Source organism: Scophthalmus maximus, chromosome 9 (assembly GCF_022379125.1).
Source record: "Scophthalmus maximus strain ysfricsl-2021 chromosome 9, ASM2237912v1, whole genome shotgun sequence".
Taxonomy (NCBI): domain Eukaryota; kingdom Metazoa; phylum Chordata; class Actinopteri; order Pleuronectiformes; family Scophthalmidae; genus Scophthalmus; species Scophthalmus maximus.
The window spans coordinates 25,408,420-25,430,000 of NC_061523.1; the positions used below are offsets into that span (position 1 = coordinate 25,408,420).

General features: G+C 42.6%; 1 protein-coding gene across 9 annotated transcripts in view; it reads left to right on the forward strand.

Moving 5' to 3' along the window:
- The window catches only part of pde6a (phosphodiesterase 6A, cGMP-specific, rod, alpha), a 29,543-nt gene extending 8,170 nt beyond the window's left edge, over positions 1–21,373 (forward strand). For all 9 annotated transcript variants that reach the window (XM_047334368.1, XM_047334372.1, XM_047334373.1 and 6 more), the window contains exons 6-25: positions 240–329; positions 520–660; positions 1,446–1,520; positions 2,479–2,543; positions 3,282–3,348; positions 5,945–5,992; positions 7,458–7,607; positions 8,993–9,136; positions 10,132–10,197; positions 10,881–11,027; positions 11,688–11,795; positions 12,989–13,098; positions 13,825–13,912; positions 14,764–14,864; positions 15,352–15,459; positions 15,565–15,628; positions 17,906–17,980; positions 19,959–20,042; positions 20,518–20,677; positions 20,833–21,373. In XM_047334368.1, coding sequence (XP_047190324.1) covers positions 240–329; positions 520–660; positions 1,446–1,520; positions 2,479–2,543; positions 3,282–3,348; positions 5,945–5,992; positions 7,458–7,607; positions 8,993–9,136; positions 10,132–10,197; positions 10,881–11,027; positions 11,688–11,795; positions 12,989–13,098; positions 13,825–13,912; positions 14,764–14,864; positions 15,352–15,459; positions 15,565–15,628; positions 17,906–17,980; positions 19,959–20,042; positions 20,518–20,677; positions 20,833–20,876 — 1,935 coding nt within the window. In that variant the 3' untranslated portion in view covers positions 20,877–21,373. The remainder of the gene's footprint in view (positions 1–239; positions 330–519; positions 661–1,445; positions 1,521–2,478; positions 2,544–3,281; positions 3,349–5,944; positions 5,993–7,457; positions 7,608–8,992; positions 9,137–10,131; positions 10,198–10,880; positions 11,028–11,687; positions 11,796–12,988; positions 13,099–13,824; positions 13,913–14,763; positions 14,865–15,351; positions 15,460–15,564; positions 15,629–17,905; positions 17,981–19,958; positions 20,043–20,517; positions 20,678–20,832) is intronic.
- Positions 21,374–21,581: the final 208 nt, after the last annotated feature.

A 21,581-nucleotide genomic window follows, 5' to 3' on the forward strand; every position in this document is an offset into this window, starting at 1 on the left:
GTGTGCAGTCTATAATCAGCTCAGAGAGTTTACCTTTTCCTTTATCGACACCGAGGAGAACGACGTTACCTTTTCATTTGAGCGTCGATCGTCAAAAACGTGGCATTTTGACATGAGCAATTACTGACGATGTTTGACTCGATATTGGATTTAGTCTGCTCGCCTGATCCGGCTGATGCCAGATGTTAATAAGTAATAATATATCAAACAGCTTCTCTGTATCGACTGTTTCCCCTCAGACCTTGAACAAGTACCTGAACTTTGCCAACCTGATCCTGAGAGTTTTCCACCTGAGTTACCTGCACAACTGTGAGACCAGGAGGGGGCAGGTGAGGCTTCATCTACTGTACACCTGCCTTAGAGAATCTGAACAGCTCTTATCGTGGCTGCTGATGAGATACTTCCGGGTCATTTCACTCAGTTAGGAACCTTCCTAAGCAACAATTCGACTGCAGGATTAAGTGTGTGAACAGTAACAAAACTGTTTTTCTTCTGTTGCTCTTCCGTCGCGCGGCGCAGGTGCTGCTGTGGTCGGCCAGCAAGGTGTTCGAGGAGCTCACGGACATCGAGAGGCAGTTCCACAAGGCCCTGTACACCGTCAGGGCCTTCCTCAACTGTGACCGCTACTCTGTGGGCCTGCTGGACATGACCAAGACCAAGGTGGGTCTCTCTGTGTCAGACTGTTGTAGTGTCGGCCACAAAATAACTTGGCAGCTACACTTATTTTCAGTTTTAGGGATCAGCTCTCTTGGATTAAACTTTTTTTAAAGCAGATTGGAGATTAATAATTAACATTTTGGGGCTTAAATTTGAAAGCCTTAGATTTCAAACTACACAGAATTTTAGCCACGATTAGATTCAAAAATAAACCTGTAGACATTTTGTCAATCAGTTATGCGCTGCTCTTTATGTTCCATTCCCACGCCACATGAATTCTGATGAGATGCGTTTCTGTTTGGGGGTTTTATTTCCCCTACTCATCCTTCCAGGATTCTTTGAGGATTCTTTGTTTAATCTACTTCTGATCAGTATCGTACCGCACTGTACTGTACAAACACCGTGTATTTGTGCCGACTAACAAATTGTCATGAATCGCACTCATTGGCCGCCGCTGTCGGCTAATTACGAGCAGCTGCCAGTTGATTCCGAACACCTGCCGTCTGTGGAACAAACACGTGTTGTCTGTCTGCACAGATGGCTGTCCGCCACCGTGACAACACAGGGTTTTACCACTAACGCTCTCAGGAAGAAACTAAACCAGTCGCTCAAGCTTTTTTGGAAACTCTGCACTTTAAATATCACACACACTCCTACTGTTGACTTGTGCTTTTGGATGTCACCTACAATGTAAAGTGAGCACATCTGAATGATGAAACGTCAGAAGCAGCCACATCAGATGTCGTCTTCAAATGTTTCCCCCTTCTTTCATCCGTGTGTGTCTGTAGGAGTTCTTTGACCTGTGGCCCATCCTGATGGGAGAAGTTCCACCGTACGATGGACCCAAGACTCCCGACGGCAGGGTGAGGAAGTCTCCACTGTTCCTACTACTGTAAACAGATCCTACTACTCTGTTGTTCCCTGTTTCTACCACATATTTATGCTGGTGGTCAGTTATCCGCTCACTTACTCATAAGAGGATGACTGCCAAAAAAAAGTAATTCTTTTTAGTGATTCTCTGACCGTTTATTTGTCCTTTATTTTACCAGGAGATTCAACATCTCTTCTTCCAGAGAGTCCTAGTCAGGGTGGCAGCAAATGATATTAAAAACAGTTTTATATACAAATACAAACAAAGACATATGTCTAATAAAAAGACCATTTATTAAACGCATTAAAGACCCTCTCCAGTCACATTTTAAAGTATGTAAAAATAATCAGCTCATTGAGGAATTCTGAGGCTATGAATATTCATGATATGCAAATAACATAGGCCCCGCCCACCACAGCTGCTCGGGCTAGGTTGCCAAGTGGTAGAAATCCTAACGCTAACTGTCTGCTGACACACCTGCCATCCTCTAGTGGATGCTAACTGCTAATGCTAACGCTTACTGTCTGCTAACACACCTGCCGTCCTCTCATGGATGCTTACTGCTAATGCTAACACAGGGTCTGCTGTTAGGAACACTGATATTATTATAATTATTAACTTATCATCTAACTCAAGCTCCACTTATAAATCTAGTTGTGCAGCTTTAAACTGCATCATGGTCTTCATCAGCAGGTGGTTTTTACTCAACATCCTAAGTTATTATTATCTTTTCTTCCTATTTCTATTCATACAGAATATATGAGACCGTAAATTCAGAAAATGTGACATATTAATAAACATAGATTACTATGAAAACGGTCTCACGTTCATCCGGAGTCAGTGTTGTCATCGCGCCACGTGACCTGCGTGTCCTGTGTCCTGAGCACTGATGGACCAAACCGAGCATCGCTTTTAATAACTTCCATCAATGTTTATCTCATCCTCTGCAGGAAATTATCTTCTACAAACTGATCGACTACATCCTCCACGGCAAAGAAGACATCAAAGTCATCCCGTGAGTAAAAAGACTACAGACAGAGTCTGAGGAGTTTGGACAGTGGTTATTTAATGTGACAAAAAGACTAACAAGCCGTGTTGGAAAACAGATAAACTGACTGACAGAACCAGACATAATCTACACTAAATGACGGTTAATAAGAGGGTGAAACGATAACGATAACACCAGGTGTAATGAAGCATGAAGCTATTTGATTTTTTTTTTGAGAGTGAATAAGCAAATAAGCGTCTTATAAAACATTGCTGCTCATGTAAACATTAATAACCACCATCCAAATATTTCACTGCAGAATAATTCTGATGATCTCACTTGTGTGAATTAAAATACGTTTTAAATTGTTGAATTTTTCATTATGAATATTTGTTCATCCATGGCAATTGATTATATTCTTTCATGTTCTTGTTTATCAATGATAAGATGAGATAAGATATGATAAGATAAGATAATATAGGATGTACTTTTATTGATCCCCCGTAGGGGAAATTCAAAATTGACTCAGCAGCACAGAAGTGTGGCAGAACAGGGGGAAATGTTTTATTAATTTAACCTTTGTTTTACCAGGGATATTTCCATTCCCAAGATTCAAAACCTCTTTAGCAAGGGAGTCTTTGTAAAAATAAAGTAGAATAGAAACACAATCTAAAGTAAATAAAAAATACTGTGCAATAACAATAACAGATTCTATAAAACGATGATGTGCTGTTGTGTCACTGATGACATGTGGTTAATCCCCAGGACTCCAACGCCCGACCACTGGGCTCTGATCAGCGGTTTGCCGAGCTACGTCGCAGAGACCGGACTGGTCAGTGTCTGTTTCTCTCTACAGCTTCTGAAGGGGTTTTTATCATATTCCCGTTAATGTTGCCTTCAGTTTGAGGAGCACAAAGGAAAAACCCCTTAAACTTCCACTTTATAAACTTTTAAATTGACTGTTTTTAATGTGGCACGTCATATTCATACACTGTGGGAAGAGCAGTTCAGGGTTGAGTGTCCTGGGATCGAACCATCGACCTGTCGGTTTTGCGGTCCACAGCCACAAACTGAACCACAACAGCCACAAACTGAACCACAACAAATTAACTTCATACCACGGTGTTAAGGAAGCTAGTCAAACTTTCACCCTTAGCATCTGGAACACTCCTCACAAACCGAAGGTTTGAATTACGAAATTCAAATCTGTTGTTGACTTCTGGGTAAATTAAAAATGCTTCTGTGGATTTTGAACTTCATCAGCTCTCACAAGCCTCAACTCAAAGAGGATCAGGGAACAAGAAGTATAATCAGAGCATCTCGGTGTTCCTGAAGGACACTTTCACATGGTCACACGGTGACTGTCGAAGGTATTGAACCTACGTGTGACCTTTCTGCACGTGGCATCGGCAGAACATGTATGAATTAAACGGTAAATGAGTAATGGATGAACGGGCCGGTGGGCAGCCTGAATACAAACAGTGACTCTGTGATAAAGTTTGTGGCAAGTTTGTGAAGAAGATTCATCACAGTTTTTGGGGTTTTTTTGGTCCATTTCAGAGAAGATTTGATCAGAAATCCCCACACGACTCGAGACGTCAGCGTGAAGGATTTATAGATTTTAATCCAAAGCATTGAGTCGTGTTGGTTACCGTCGTGTCCGTCGTGTCCAGAATTACAACCTGTGCCAACTGCAGATCCCCGACAGCCTGAGGGCTCCGAGCTTGAAGACACGTTTAAATTAGAAGGATCGCAAGTTTCAACTGTGAGCAGTTGTTAGTCAGTCTTTCATGAATCGTGTTGGGATCATCAGTAATTCAGGCATATATTTATCCGTTATTTAGAAAAAGACAACATCTGTGGTCGCAAACATCACTGTTTAGTTTTTTTACATGAACACGACTCACAGTATAACAAAAATCAAGGATTAGTCTTTTAAAACTACACTGAGGAATAATTTTAGTTTAACCATAAACTTTTTCATGAACAACTATAATTAAAAGATAGAACAAATATAACCAAATAAGAATTTTTCTTTTTTTTAATTAAAAAGCTTTGAGCTTTAAGGAATAAAGAGTTTTTGTGTTATTTAAAATATTGACTCCTTTTGACACTTTTTTTTTTATTACTGCAGACAAATATCGGTTTCAAATATCGGTTATCAGTCTCTTAGATTTGTAATAATTGGTATCGGGCCAAGAAAAAGCCATATCGGTCGACCCCGAAGTAAAATATTTCATATCATTAAACAACTAAGCTCTGATACCGAAGTGTCTGTGAGAGACTCATATGGGACAATATTATTAGCCAACTACTGATATTTATATCGGTCGGGTTCTAGTTATCAAAGTATATTTTGTGGAAGTGTGACACCAGGTTTAATGTAGAGCACATCAATGGATCTGTATGAGGGGCCGTATAGGCCATTATTCAAACTCACATCGCAAACTCACTATTGAGAATGTGTGTGAGGCCAAACATTTTCAATAGTGTGTATGCAAGGGGAATTTGAATAATGGCCTATACGGCCCCTCATATTGTTGTTCATAGATCCTCTTGTTACATTCATAGATTTGCCTCATGATTTCCTGTCACACTCCATTACAAAAATCCAGCAATATTTGTGTGATTGTATATGTTGTATATGTATATGCCGGAATCAACCAAAAACTTTAAATTCAGGAGAGAGAAAAAAATTCTCCACAACTTTTACACGCCAGGAAAAAAAGTTGCCATAATCCATGTAGAACATTTCTTTATTTCTAAATCTCTTGGCTCCGGGCGGGCGAGCAGAACGTCATTAGACCTTATTACCCAGTTGTCGGTGAACACGCCACTGTGGAAAATGTTACGTGCTCAGCCACTCGCTGCTGCGATGTGTAATTGAAATTTTTATGCAGCCGTTTGTAATTAATCACATTGTGCTTCACTTGTCTGCCGCCGCTCGTCGATCTCTCCACCGTCCTGCTCCATCCCCTCCGTCCTGTCACTGTCTCTGCTGCTTGTCATTATTCAACCCTACGTCTTCCTCCTCCTCTTCTCCTCATCTTCGCTTCCTCTCCTGCGTCGTGTAAGAAAAGGTGAAAACTTAATTTCTCCACAGAGAATCGAAGTGAAAGAGACGCAACAGTTTGACACTAATGCGTTCGGATTCAAATGGTTCCGTGGAGCTGTGGAGCGTTAAAACGTTTTGTCAGCGACTCAAAGAGTGAAACGTGAACATTTGGTCTGTAAAGTTTGAGCTTGATTTTTAACTAGTTGTCCTGGTCTTATCTCTTTGCTATTTCTAATTTCTGTTAATTGCCACTTTAACAGATCACACGGACAAGTCATATTTCATTCACTTCATACCATGAACATGTATTTTTTTTCCTTAGCCCTAAAAAAATACGACTGTCGTCCTCAACTTCATTCTCCTTTTTCAACAGATCTGTAACATCATGAACGCAGCAGAAGATGAATTCTTCCAATTCCAGGTAAGATTCCTTTTTCCTTATTTATTTATTTATTTATTTATTTTTTGGGGGGGTGAGGAAAACAACGGATCATAGAACAAGAAGAAGCCGCTCAGTTGTAACGAGTTTAAAGACGATACCTGCAGAACAAGACTCCAAATCAAAATCAATAACACAACAGCTACACGATATAAAACTACAGTACCCAGTAAAACCTAATAGATAGAAATGTATTGATTCCAAAACTGGTAAATTCCTGATTTTTAGTTATATATTTATTTTAGATAGATTAAAAAAAAGGTATTTTGAGCATTAAACTTTTTTAGACATAGCGGCCAAAAAACCATCATCTTAATTTGTTTCTGGTGATGATTTCATCTTGCTGTAAGAACTGAACAAAAATACATGATTACAATGAATATTAAAAATCCTTCTTTTCTTGGGATAATGTATTAATGAAAAGATAAGATTGTACAGTCGCTAAAAACGTGAAACTTATTTTATTTAGTCTCCCTCCTCTATAGATGTGGATTTTTAAAAAAAGGTTGTTTTGCAAATTAGTGATTTAATGCTGCAGTTAAATTAACTTTAACTTTGCCTCTGAGTTGAATTATCATGCAGGTGCAATATGCTATATGATATTTTACATTTATTTTTACTTGGCAGACACTTTTGTACAAATGTGACCGTCAGCAGAGAGAATCACATTCATTTGATTCACACAATTTGTTTTTTAAGCATTTTATTTATCCAGGAAATGATACATTCATCATCAACTCGGCTTCAAACTCACACTTTGATGCACCTCGGCAGTTTTACTTCAGCATCTCTAACTGGATTTTTACTTAAAAAAATGAATAAATGACATTAACACTTTGCAGTCAGATTACAGTCGCTGCATTTGCTCAAGAGTGTTGATTTGTTGATTTGATTTGTGAATCAATGTGGTTGATTTGTTTCTCTCCTGTCTGTTGAAAGTTGCTGTAAAATGTCGTGACTGAAATGCTGCCTCACACAAATGATCTCAAACTTTTTATCAATCAGAGAAAACTTTTCCCCCCTGCAAACTCAACCTTACGATTAATACTCCCATTAATGTTTCGGCAGATGTCCATTCAGATAATAAACTTCTATACATAGTAAAATCTAAATATGTATTCGTAAGTACGCACTGCTAATCCAGACACATCCTGTTGTGTTTGTTTTTAGCGTTTTAAGAAAAACCCCACTTGCGCTAAAGTGCAGCATTAGATCACAGAGCGGCCATTTTTAAAACGTGAGTCATCAAAGTGAGTGAATTATTGATTCTTTATTCTCATCATTTTGTCCGAGTGAAGGAGTTCACGTCACGTTTCCGCTTCCACGATGGAAACACCTTCAGGAAAACAGGGACACAGATGGAAAAAATATAAATATAAATATATATATATATATATTATGGTCTCTTCTGAACTAATGCACACTGAACTTGTGTGTGTGTGCACAGAAAGAGCCTCTGGACGACTCAGGCTGGACCATTAAGAACGTCCTGTCGATGCCAATCGTCAACAAGAAGGAAGAGATAGTGGGCGTGGCCACGTTCTATAACAGGAAGGACGGGAAACCCTTTGATGAGATGGACGAAACGCTGATGGAGGTACAGTGTGTGTGTGTGTGTGTGTGTGTGTGTCAGCACTGAGTCATTGGTTTATAAATACACTGGGGCCGTTCAGAGCATCTACATTATTTATCACAGGAGCCTGGAGGCTTTTTATTCTCTGCTGCTCAGGATCCAGTTTAAAATACACAACACGACACGTTTGATCCTTTAGCTTTAAAAAAATAAAAGTTGTTTTTAAAAAAGACAATTTTTCTTCTTCTTGACATTTTTATATCGATCATCATTATTATTCTTTGCCGTTTCCCCTCGAAAGTGATTTGGCAACGTTCACTTCAGGAAGCTTTTCAAGAATCGCCACTGTGGTTTTTAATTTAATAGTTTGAATAGTTAAATTTGAATTAAACCATCACATGTACTCGGTTTGCTTCTCACACGACTTGACTCGTCATGTCGTGCAGTTGAGTAAAAAAAACTGCAGTTCTGAGCTCGTTAGTTTCACAATGGTCCTCTGCTTCACTTGAAAACTTATGTTTGAGGCAAATCAGGAAATCCACGACATTTTAAAAGCACATGTTTTCTGACCTATTGGTGCTGGTTACTTTACAAACTGTGATTTAATTATTTTTAAAGACCCAAAAGAATGAGTGTAAGTGAAGGATTAGTTTAAAACCTTATGGAAGGGATTCTTCAGGCCTGGAGGCCCAGATAGATGTATTGACACACAAAATTACTTTTTCTATTTTTACTGAATAATGAATAGTAACGGCTGATAGAAACTTAATGACTTCCACTAGCACGGTAAATGTTTTGCACGCTAAGTTGCACCAGTTAAAGTCAAAGTTCAGTACCCGATATGATCAGAATATCAATGAAACACTTTTCATAAATAAAGATTTATGATTTATTTTTACACGTCGGATAAAAAATATAAATATGGAAACTTTAAGAATAGTTGATGAGGAGCAGATGTTTGCACAAATGTGCACCAACGACGTGCAAACTAAAATGAAACCACGCCAGCTGGTTCTTAAATTAAATAATTCTTTATTGTCTGAAAAACAGTTGGAGCACAAATATCTATAAGCTCTATAGATAATAATATAGTATGTGCTAATTAAAGACTTTGAAATGGTCCGTCGGCTACTTTAACTTTTTGATTATTATTTTCATGAAACATCAGAACTGTTAAATCACTGACAGCGACTGATGTATTTATATTTAACTTTGGACAAAAGACGACAGTTCGCTTCGAGCAGCCGACACGGCAGAACAGAAAGAAAAGTCTTGTCTGCAGAAACTGAAAACACAGATTCACTTTAACATTATTTATTCTTTTTCGGGCACATCTGCTTCAACTAACAAGCTGTTAACACTTTCTCTCTCACACACACACACACACACACACACACACACACGTCCAGTCTCTGACCCAGTTCCTGGGCTGGTCGGTGCTGAACACCGACACCTACGACAGGATGAACAAGCTGGAGAACAGGAAGGACATCTTCCAGGACATGGTGATGTACCACATCAAGTGTCGCAAGGACGAGATCCAGAACGTTCTGGTGAGTGAGCCGATGAGGGCGGCGGCTCTGTCGCGTCAACTGTCGCCGGGGGAAACACACGCTTACTGTGTGATTTTACCAAAGTGTGTGTGTGTGTGTGTGTGTGTGTGTGTGAGTGTGTGTGTTTTAAGGATAATATGAAGACAATGTTTTGAAATGGAAATATTCAATCGGATTTTTTGATAATTTTCCATGTAATTTTAGCATTTACATTTTTGAAACACAATATTTAATAATATTAAAATGTCATCAGACATGATTCTAACTTTACACAAAATGACAAAGTTTTTTTTGTTGAGTTTTGTAAGTGTCTTCAGTGATACATGAACATGAAGTTGTATATTTAATGTCCCTTTATGAATTTAAATCATAAAAATGTACAACTCTTGATGCATAACAAGTTGCCTATTGGGAATGAAATAATATTCAATTGCATTATCACATTTCGACAGTGGCCAGATGTTTCAAAAATCTCTAGATTTGCCAAATGAAACCCGTCTGCTCTCATTCTGCTCTGAAATTATTTGTGAATTCACAAAAAGAATTTAGCAGCTTTGAAATAATTTCACCTTCTCACATGGTGAAAAGCTCAAGAACAAAGTTTAATACATTTTCCAGGAATCTGAGGCTGGGAATAACGTAAAGTAAACACAAAAAATACAGTGGAAGCAGAAGACACTAAATAACAATATGTGGGATTTGAACCCACAACCTCTGCAGAGTTGGTGCCTCTGCTTTTCCCCCGATGGGTTGATGGTAGACGACACAAACAGGAAGTGAGAATCGTCCATAAGATTAAAAATGAGCCGTCGGGTTTCGTGTGATGTGATTCGTCGGGATCAGAGAGCGACGACCTGCCGTGACCTCCGATCAGGAGTCACGTGATTGATGGTGAACCGCCTCATCCGAGGTCGGCGTTGATGATGGTGTGTGTGTGTGTGTGTGTGTGTGTGTGTGTGTGTGTGTGTGTGTGTGTGTGCGTGTTTTCTCCCCAGAACACCAGGGAGAGATGGGGGAAGGAACCCGACGAGTGCGAGGAAGAGGAGCTCCAAGAGATTCTGGTAAAAGCCGTAAAACATCCAGCTGGAGCTTTTACATGAATTCAGCAAATTTACCTGAAATATATATAAAATTTTATTCAACAGTAACTGGTTAATAGGCTCAGTAGAGTGAAGACCTCGGCCCTTCAGTGCCCTTACTGTTCATTTCACTTCTCTTTGTTTTCATATGAATGTAGTTTTATTAAATAATAATAATAAAACTGTAGTTAATGTCCTGTTAAGCGTTTTCTCATTTGTTTTTCTCGCACATGTAGGTGTGGGGTTTTTTGACAAATGAAACTCAGACGGTGAAAAAAAGTTAACAAACTAAATCCCTTGTTTTGTTCATATTAGACGGATTCTTATTTTAATATGATTTATCTGTAACATTCACTGACCTGTTTCTGTCAGCGAGGTGCTTTGTCAGGTTGAAACACTTCATCCTCAAAGTGTTGATACGAGTCAAATGAGGTATTGTTTTTGAATTTTATTATCATCAGCGCACCGAAGGAAAATACAGGAAGTGAAGCACGAAAGAAAACTGGTGGAAAAGTGGCAAGAGAATTTGTGAAATTATTTTATGGATTCTAACTTTTATTTGTTTTCAGGCACCATCTCATATTTTCACGTTACTGTGAGACGGAGTTCAACGACGTCACACTGAGATCAGGCTTTTATGGATTTGTCCGTTTCTCCGTCCACAGTCGGAGGTTTTGCCGAACACCAAGAAGTCCGAGATCCTGGAGTTCCACTTCTGCGACTTTGACCACAGCGAACTGGACCTGGTGAAGTGCGGCATCAAGATGTACTACGAGCTGAAGGTGGTGGACAAGTTCCACATCCCCAGAGAGGTCGGTGCTCCGTTTGTCTTCACTGCCGTTTGTCTGTCCGTCAGCACGATCGCTCAAAAACGACTGACCGGGTTTCGAACGAAACGTTGCGGTGATGTAGAAAAGAAAGATGAATATGTATTGATGTCTGAGTACGTTTGTCAACTATTGTATACTTGAAATGATCTGTCAACTCCGGTGGGGTTGAAATATGGTTTAACTCACGATCAGACCATTGTAAATCCATGTGGTATAAATGTATAATCATGCAGTAAATGTAAATCGCATATTAATAAACTGATGTTACGAGCTGGGAAACGTTATTCGCTACTTTAGATCAAACTCTGTCTTTAAAAACAAGTTGGTTTCTAATCAGAGTTTGCTCAAACTATTTCATTTGGAATAATAACACGAGATGGTGACGCGGCGACGAGATTGCTCTGAAGTCTGAAGGTTCAAATTGCATCATAACTCGAGAACCCCAATGTCGTGCGATCGCAGCGAAGATTCAAATGAACGAAGATGAAACGTGAAAGTGAGAGAAATCACAGCTCGTCAGTCGGTCGGATCTTTGTGTTCTGCTCGTGGGCTCGTTCTCATCTTGTGTGTGTGTGTGTGTGTGTGTGTGTGTGTGTGTGTGTGTGTGTGTGTGTGTGCGTGTGTGTGTGTGTGTCTCTGCAGGCCCTGGTGAGGTTCATGTACTCCCTCAGTAAAGGCTACAGGAAGATCACGTACCACAACTGGCGTCACGGGTTCAACGTGGGACAAACCATGTTCACGCTGCTGATGGTCAGACGCTCTCCTGCATCGTCAGTCCCTCACCTTCCTCCTCCTCTTCATCTCACCTCACCTCACCTTCCTCCTCCTCCTCCTCCTCTTCATCTCACCTCACCACACCTTCCTCCTCCTCCTCCTCTTCATCTGACCTCACCTTCCTCCTCCTCCTCCTCCTCCTCTTCGTCTCACCTCACCTTCCTCCTCCTCCTCCTCTTCATCTGACCTCACCTTCCTCCTCCTGCTCCTCTTCATCTGACCTCACCTTCCTCCTCCTCCTCCTCTTCATCTCACCTCACCTTCCTCCTCCTCCTCCACTTCATCTCACCTCACCTTCCTCTTCCTTCTCCTCCTCCTCTTCATCTCACCTCACCTTCCTCCTCCTCCTCCTCTTCATCTCACCTCACCTTCCTCTTCCTCCTCCTCCTCCTCTTCATCTCACCTCACCTTCCTCTTCCTCCTCTTCCTCCTCCTCCTCCTCCTCTTCATCTCACCTCACCTTCCTCTTCCTCTTCCTCCTCCTCCTCCTCTTCATCTCACCTCACCTTCCTCTTCCTCCTCCTCCTCCTCTTCATCTCACCTCATCTTTCATCTTCCCCGTCTCCTCCTCCTCCCATGTTCTGTACATGCAGCCATGCGTGTCCGAGCCATGTGTGTTTGTGTGTGTGTGTGTGTGTGTGTGTGTGTGTGTGCGAGTGTGTGAGTGAACAGAAGATAAACGCAGAGTGTCTGTGAATAATAAAACAAGTCGGTGTTGCCTGAACGGATCATTAATAAGAAAACCAGTGAGTCTTGTTATTGTTTATATGTGTAGATGCCTGCACCTGTTTGAAAATCATATTGTGTCTGTGTGTGGGTGTGTCTGTGTGTGGGTGTGTCTGTGTGTGTGTGTGTGTGTGTGTGTCTGTGGGTGTGTGTGTGTGTCTGCGTGTGTGTGTGTCTGTGGGTGTGTCTGTGTGTGTGTGTGTGTCTGTGTGTGTGTGTGTGTGTGTGTGTGTGTCTGTGTGTGTGTGTGTGTGTGTGTGTGTCTGTGGGTGTGTCTGTGTGTGTGTGTCTGTGTGTGTGTGTGTCTGTGTGTGTGTGTGTGTGTGTGTGTGTGTGTCTGTGTATGTGTGTGTGTGTGTGTGTGTGTGTGTGTGTGCGTGTGTGTCTGTGTGCGTGTGTCTGTGTGTGTGTGTGTGTGTGTGTGTGTGTGTGTGTGTTCTCAGACGGGCGATCTGAAGCGTTACTACACGGACCTGGAGTGTATGGCCATGGTGACCGCCGGCTTCTGCCACGACATCGACCACAGAGGAACCAACAACCTCTACCAGATGAAGTAAGAGTTCCTGCCTGTCTGTCAGGTCACAGGTCTGATTCCCTTCGCCCGCAGGGACGTCCAGCCCGAGCGTGTCCGTCTATTGAATGATGCTGTTTATTACTCTAGATGTTCTAGATACTCTCTCCTTCCTCCACCATGTCTGTGTCGATGACGTCAGTAACTAGGCAACTGGTAAAGCAACATGACAACTTTTGTTCATCCCACCTGGGAAATCATTTGACCAACTAATTCTGACACCACATGAATGAACCTAAGACCTCAGTGCTGAAACATTCAATTAATAACGTTGGTGGTTCAGGGCATTTCACTACAGAGGGTTTATGTGATGAAGGGACCAGGGAGCTTCTGCTTTATTTATCTTTTTACTGTTTTAAGGAAACAGGTTCTTGTGATTCACCAAACTGAGAAGATTTGATAATCATCCTCAGGGGATGTTAAAGTATTAGCATCAGGGAGGCTGAGGCGAAGCGAGCGACCAGTGGTCCACACATTAGGTTTGCAGCGGTCAGTAAGTAAAGTCACATCAAACGGAGAAAAATTAAACTCCAAGCGGTCGTCAAGTAGAGAAAACTAGTTCAGTACATTAAGGCATTCTTTAACTTATAACACACTGCTGCCGTGACCCAATTTTTCCAGGCCATGATTCATCTCAGTGTCTCCTCCCACCAACACCCTCTCTCTCTCTCTCTCTCTCTGTGTGTGTGTGTGTGTGTGTGTCTCCAGGTCTGGTAATCCTCTGGCGAAGCTCCACGGCTCCTCCATCTTGGAAAGACACCATCTGGATATTGGCAAGACGCTGCTGAGAGATGAGGTGCGATGCAGCACACGCACGTCGACACCTGAACGCACGAGCACCGGGGCGATAGATTTATGGGCCTCTGTTCCATTTGTTTCTGTAGCGCAGAGGGAAAATCTGATTATCTTCTCTCCTTTGTGATCCGGGGCCTGGACGACATACGAGGCGAGGCTCAACATACACAAGATATGATTTTTCGTTATCTGGCTTAGACCTCACATGGTCCGTCCCATTTTCACGTCCATCTACGAGCACGGTCCATGTGGAAGGGGCGCGGCCGTTAATAGAGCGCCACAGTGAAAAATCCCATATTCATATTCTCCATTGACATTTTGATTATTAGCCATAATGTCGTGACCTAAGCTAAGTATGAAATCAACCATCTTATATTTCCCGATGTCATTGAGAAACACTAACACTAGCCACTATCGTACAGTGGAAAAAATCAACGTGTCTGATTGGTGGAGATCGCTGTTACCATGGAAACGCTTACTACACTCGCGAACTTCATGTGGGATCCTGCTGCTGCGTTCCGTTGTCCTCGGAGCTCGGGCGTCCGACTTGTCGTTCCATTAAACCTCAGGACTCGCGTCGTCGACGGGTTTCTTGGTCTTCACCTGCTCCGGAGCCGTCCAGCACGAGTTACCACGGTGATTTACCTCCGGGTGAGACGAGAACCGGCCTCGTAGGACGGGATGTTAAACCTGAAGTTACCTCCATAACCGCAAAAATCCTGCTCCGTGGCTCGGACCCCAGATCTGCCAGATTAACGGCCCAGTGACTTTTAGACGTCCGGTCCGGGTCGTTGCCGTGGAATCCTTGTTGCTCCGTGAAGTGACGTCGTGTCGTTCTCTCTTGTGTTCCAGTCGCTGAACATTTACCAGAACCTGAACCGCCGTCAGCACGACCTCGTCATCCACCTCATGGACATCGCCATCATCGCCACCGACCTGGCTCTCTACTTCAAGTCAGTGCATTTTAAATGAGTCTGTATTTGAGTTGAATTTGTTTATCGTGCTCGACATGTGCACAGAGGCAACAACAATAAACTGTAGCAGTCAGAAGATTTTGAATGAGAAGATCATTTAGGAATACTTCCTGGAAACTGAGGCTACATCCACTTTACTGCGTTTTAAAAATCAAAACGCAGTAACGGGGATACTGTTCTTCCTCATTCGTAGTATTTTCTATACGTAGGCAGCTCTGTATACAGTCGACAGGCCGCTTCCTGTTCACACTGGAACCTTTGTGCCCGGTGTACGTAAAATGTTTGTCTCGTGACAAACGTAGGTACAGTGTGTTTTGTAAAGACGGGGGGGGAGTTAAACTGATGCAGTGTTAACGCGCTCGTCTGGATGGAGATCGTCCAAGGAGAAACGTTACATCCAAAGAGTTAAAGGGCCGAGGCCCGACGGCCTGCAGTGCACGTACTGAGGCCTCTCGTTTCCGCGCAGGAAGAGGACGATGTTCCAGAAGATCGTGGACCAGTCCAAGACCTACGAGAACTGGAACGACTGGACCAAGTACATGATGCTGGAGACCACGCGCAAAGAGATTGTCATGTAGGCTTGAACACCAAACACCTTGTCTTTATATATATATATATATATATATATATATGCATACACGCAGTACGTCTCATGTCCACACGTGTTCTGTGTTCCCAGGGCCATGATGATGACGGCCTGTGACTTGTCTGCCATCGCCAAGCCGTGGGAGATTCAGAGCAAGGTACTGTACCCGTATGATGTTTCATACCTCACATGGTAAGACACGCCCCCTCGTACACGGGCTCCAGACGAGGCTGTGAAAAAGGAGGCAGGGTGACATTTTGGTTTCAGCGCTGCCATTTCTCCTACGGCGGCGTTCAGCCCTGACTCCCGATGGCCTCATGCGTCATGAAAGAGACCCGCTGCTTTTTTTAACATTTATTTTCCCCTCGTTACCGGCTGGCAGGCTCAGCATTTCGTTTCAGTAGAGTACGCAACGTGCAGTACACAGACATATCAGTATGAGCAGGAAGCATCGGTGGCTGACGCCGCTGGAGGTTGTTATTCGCCTGCGATTGACTGAGAACACGGGTCGTCATTCCAGTTCCATCCGCTCTACACGCTCACCTGAGAACAGAAACACACAGTTATTGAACTGTACTCGTCATAAACCCAGGAAGAGTCTTTTAAACCACACATAGTGTTTCAGACATCACCTGTTAGTTGGACATTATCGAGGAGACGAAGCTTCACATCGTACAGACGCTGTAAATAAGTACAGGAGCTCTGTGCTGTTGCCACGTGCGTAGCTTCAGATATTAAAAATACATATTTCTCAGGCTGTAAACAGAACTCACAATAACTTCACCTGTTAAACATAAAGAATCACTAACTGCAGTCTACTAACAGTTCTTTCTGCAGCTGCTTCCATTTAAAAACTTTCTTTTAGTTTGATTTCACCTCTGTCTGCACCTGGTGAGTCAGCTCCACACACACACACACTCACACACACACACACACAAACACACTCACACACACACACACTCACACACACACACACACACACACACACTCACTCACACACACACACACACACACACAAACACACTCACACACACACTCACACACACACACACACACTCACACACACACACACACACACACACGGTCCGATGACCGACTCCCTGTCCTGCGAGATGAACTCCACTCCGGTGGATGATCGTGTAGCTGTGAAATGAATTCCAGCTCCTGATGACGATCTCCATCAGATTCTTGGCGCGAAGGGAAAAGAAACCTCTGCGTCTCTGTCAAAGCTCTGAGTTTGTGATTCGAGACGATAAGACGGTTGGAATTCTTACATGAAAGGAGATCAACTCAGATGACGAACCGGCCCGAGACGTTCCAGAGCTCCAGATATTCCCCTCCTGGCCGACTCGACGACGAACCCTCTGAATACAGAACTCACATATTATTCATCAGATCAGTCTCTCATCCGGAACCTGAGGTTTATGGGACAGTGTGAAATCCTCACAAGGTGATTTGAAAGCTGCCTGTGAAACCCGACGTTCAGTCTGGTGCTGAAATGATCCGTCCGTTGACGGTTTCTGTTTTTATATATAACTTTAAATCTCATATCTTTTAGTCTGCTGGACAAACACGTCATGCTGAAACCACCGTGAACTTTAATAAACGGAATAATTAACGGTTGATCATGAAACATTTCATTTCATAAGAAGTTGTTTTGTTCATTTCAGTGTAACCCAGAACAATTTTACGAAACAAACAATACATCTATACTAATCTAATATTGCCCCGCCCCTTTCATATGAATTTTTATATTTTTACAAATTAAAACCAAATCAATCTAATTTTATACAATTATATTAATCAATAGCATCCATCAGAACTTAATTGTTACTCATTCATACAGTTTCATTATTTGTTCTTTGTAATTTTTTCAAATTTGAAAAAAATATTTGAGCAACATTTTAGAATCATTGTCCAGAAAAGTCCACAGTTTGACTCCGTATACAGAAACGCATGAATCTGTGAAATCATGGGATTACAGATGATACATCATCAGTACAGCGCTTTTGTTTCCGCTGTCGAGTCGCCACCTCCGATCATTTTTAATTTTTAATAATAATAATGAGATAAAGTCAGTCGCTTGATTCCAGCCTCCATTTCATTTAAATCTCTAAATTGATCTCAGATGATTTTTAACAATATTTACATTTCATTCATTTCAATACGGGAGACTTTTTGTTCAAAGCGACTCACAATCATCTTTTTTTTTAGGACTCATATCAGAGGTAATTTCCATTAAGGCCCACACTGGATTATAGCCATGTTCTTACTGGGAAATCGAACCACAACCTTCGGTACAAAGTCGGTGGTGTAACCCACTGAGATAATACCAGCAGCTTTACAGAGGACTCTTACGTCTTTCAGCCTCATTTGTTGAGAATCACACATCTGGACTGTGTGTATTTGACGTTGTCTGCCCCCGCTCCTCTAGGTGGCGCTGTCTGTGGCTGCAGAGTTCTGGGAGCAGGGCGACCTGGAGAGGACGGTGCTGGAGCAGAATCCCATTGTAAGGACGAGTCTGCTGCTCCATGACCTCTGACCTCTGAATGTGGATTAATGACCAGATGGAAATATAGTGGTAGTACAGTAGTTTTATTGATCTCCTTGAATATTAAGGTCATGTGGAGGGTGTGATTCCCTGAAGGAAAAAATATTCCTGTGAAAATGTTAATATTTTTTATCATCATTTTCTACTTGGTTTTGGTTTAATTTACAGACTTAAATCAAAAACCTCATCAGGCTGTTTCAGATCCTTTTTTTTTTTTTTTTACTAAAAAGCCAAATGTCATCTGTTTATCTCTGAGGGTTAAAATGATCAGATGGTAAAGTCGGATGTTGATCGTGATTTGACGAATCTTCACTCCACAACTTCAGAAAGCTCTTTTACCTTTTACCTCGGAGTCCGTAAACACATCGACCTTTAAAGAGTCTGCAGGAGTCAACGAAACATGGAGCAGTTCACCCGGAAGATCACACGTCGTGACATTCAGACGTTTGAGGCTCAAATCTTCACGATTAGATCAACGAGATGAATCTGGACAAATGGAGACATGAAGCTGTGAACTGATGCAAATCTACATTCTCCTGCAATCTGCAGAAGCAAGCGTAAAGACGATGTGGTGGGTGGACGGGAGTCATGGGAATTATGGGAATTAAGGCAAGAAGGGGGAAGGGGGGGGGCTCTCCTGGGGGTTTCAATGTAGGGATGGCGGGATGCTCGGGAGGAGAGCGAGAGACGGAAAAACGAAAAGACAGATGTAGTTCCCCGTGGCGTCGGTGTCCGGCGACGTAGAGGCCATTATTTGGAGCAGCGATACGGAAAGAGCGGTCACTCCGGCCCGAATCCAGCCGACCGAAACCTTCCCCCCGGATCTCCGGCAGCTTCTCTCTCTCTCTCTCTCTCATTTCACTGAGAGAGAGAGAGAGAGAGAGAGAGAGAGAGAGAGAGAGAGAGGAGCACGACGTGAAACACACTCTGAAAACCTGCCAGTGCTCTGGAAGAGTTCAATAACATCTGGTGTCAGCAGACGTTTTCATTTTGCTCAGTTTTGTGTTCGTGGTCTGACTTGAAAAAGAAAAAGACGTTGACACTCGATCGGCTTTCAAGGAATGTAAGTTGCAGCGATTACAGCCGGCGTGAAACTTGTATTCTGGTGGTTCTGTGTCCTGCTGCTCCTGTGAAGGCGCCTCATTCACAGCTGTATTTATATTAATATAAAGGTATTAGAGTTTCCGGTTGGATCTTGAGAAGTTATTTTGTACTAATTGGACGAGTCTACAGTTTCGTTCTCTCTCAACAACAATAGACTCTCTAAATAAAAATGGACGTAGTCACCAGGTCCGGAAAGTGTCTGAAGCCTGTCTTCTGTGTCCTGACCAGCAGAGGGCGACTCTATGAGAACATGACTCTACTTCTCACTTGATTCATAACGTCAGTAAAACATTTAAATGAGGAGTTTATGGTTCAACCCCTAGTTTCAAGTCTTCTTCAACACATGATGTTCATTTACGGTCAAATAGACCATAAAGCACCAGATGTGTTGGGGGCGTGGATACCGCGTGATTGACAGCTGGTACCACCCAATCGGTGCATGGTTACAGGTGAAGGAGCTCTCGTCAGACCACACCCCCAAATCTACGTCTGGTTGCAAAAAAAAACAAAATGGCGCTGGTCAAACTCCTCAGGAAAATGTTTTACTGACGTTATAGATCAAGTGAGAAGTAGAGTCGCCCTCTGCTGGTCAGTACACAGAATACAGGCTCCATGTCTATGGATGTGGAACAATTCAAACACACACACATCTACAACACAAAGCTCAAAGATCCACGAGTGTTTCTTCAGGACTGATGGACGACGTCGGCTCCGAGGGACGATGCCCGGATGTGATTTTAATGCGACAGCGCTGTCGCTGCAAATGACAGTGAACTGGTTTCATCCACCAGATCAGAATGTGTGTTTTAAACTCTCTGTCTCTCTCCTCCAGCCCATGATGGACAGAAACAAAGCAGCTGATCTGCCGAAGCTTCAGTGTGGTTTCATCGACTTTGTCTGCGCCTTTGTGTACAAGGTGAGACACACACACACACACACACACACACACAAGCAAACGTCCATCAAAGCTCTCAACTAAACTGTGGCTACATTGACATGAAGGTAAAAAATTTTGATCTCTAGAAAAACTTCCAACGTTATTTTTCTATCTTACCTGGGAATTTAAAGCTGCAGTGTGTAATATCTAGAAGAACTCTTTCACAGAAATGTAATATATTGTCCATAGCTCTGTTCATATATGAGTTAAATATAGTTCCATGAGGTGGAGCGACCTCCGTGTGAGTCTCCATGTTTCTACGTCCTTTTGAATACGTTGTTGAACTAAACGCTCCAGAATACGTCGCGTTCACGTCGAACATTCAGACGCTGACGGAAACAGGAAATGGAGTCGGCTGGTGCGCCGCCATAAAGTGTCCCCTGTCGGGCGCTCTACCCCCTGATGCCGCCAGAAAATGACATGAATGACATTGCTCTTCATTCCCGCTCTGCAGGAGTTCAGCCGCTTCCACGTGGAGATCACGCCGATGCTGGACCGCCTGCTGAACAACAGGAAGGAGTGGAACGCCCTGAAGGAGGTGCACGAGGCCAAGATGGCCGAGATCGAGGCGGCCAAGAAGGCCAAGGAGGAGGAGACTGGGGGAGCCAAGCAAGGTGGGAGGAGCTCACACACACACACACACACACACACACACACACACACACACATTTACAGCTGCTTTGAATGGATTTGTCATTGTGTCACTTTAAATGATAAAAGAAACATCTTCCTCTGTTTTTCCTTCTTTCTTTCTTCCGTCCTCCTGCAGCGAGTGCAGCTCAGTCACAATCAAAGACTTGCACTCTCAGCTAGAGACGCTGCGACTGCACCACTTTGTTCTGCGTCACGGTTTTGGGTCCGACTCTGGATTCCCCTACATTTCATCCGTGGGACTTTTGAGATCTCACCGGAAAAACCAAGTTACGTTGCTTCTCCCTTCGCCGCTTCTTCCCGTCCACGCTTGTGTTTCTCATTAGATGCGACTGGGCTTGGTGGTGCGTTCAGGTGCTTGTAGGAAGCTCCAGCATCTAACGTTTGACTAAAAAAATGTATTTTTAATGCGGCTTCTTGCGTCGACGGTGTTCTTTTCTCAGCCTGTAACTCCGGTGCTTGATGTCAGCAGCTGCAAGTTTCTAACAATCTGTCGCTACACAGCGTTACTGTTCCCGTCTCTTGTTCAGACAATAACGATTATTTTTCATCTGTTGATTATTTTCTTGATTAATCGATAAGCTGTGTGATTCATAAAATGGTGAAAAATGGCGATCGTGTTTCCCAAAACTCCGAGATTGTTTTTTTTTGTCCACACACCAAAGATCTTCAGTTCACTGTCACAGAGGAGCAAAGAAACCAGAACATATTCACATGTAAGAAGATGAAATCAGAGAGTTTTGACTTGTTTTTCTCATAAAAACTACTTGAAACGATTCATCGATTATCAAAATAGTTGCCGATTAGTTTAGTCGTCGATTAATAATCGATTAATTGATTAGCTGTTGCAGATTTGATCTAAGACGT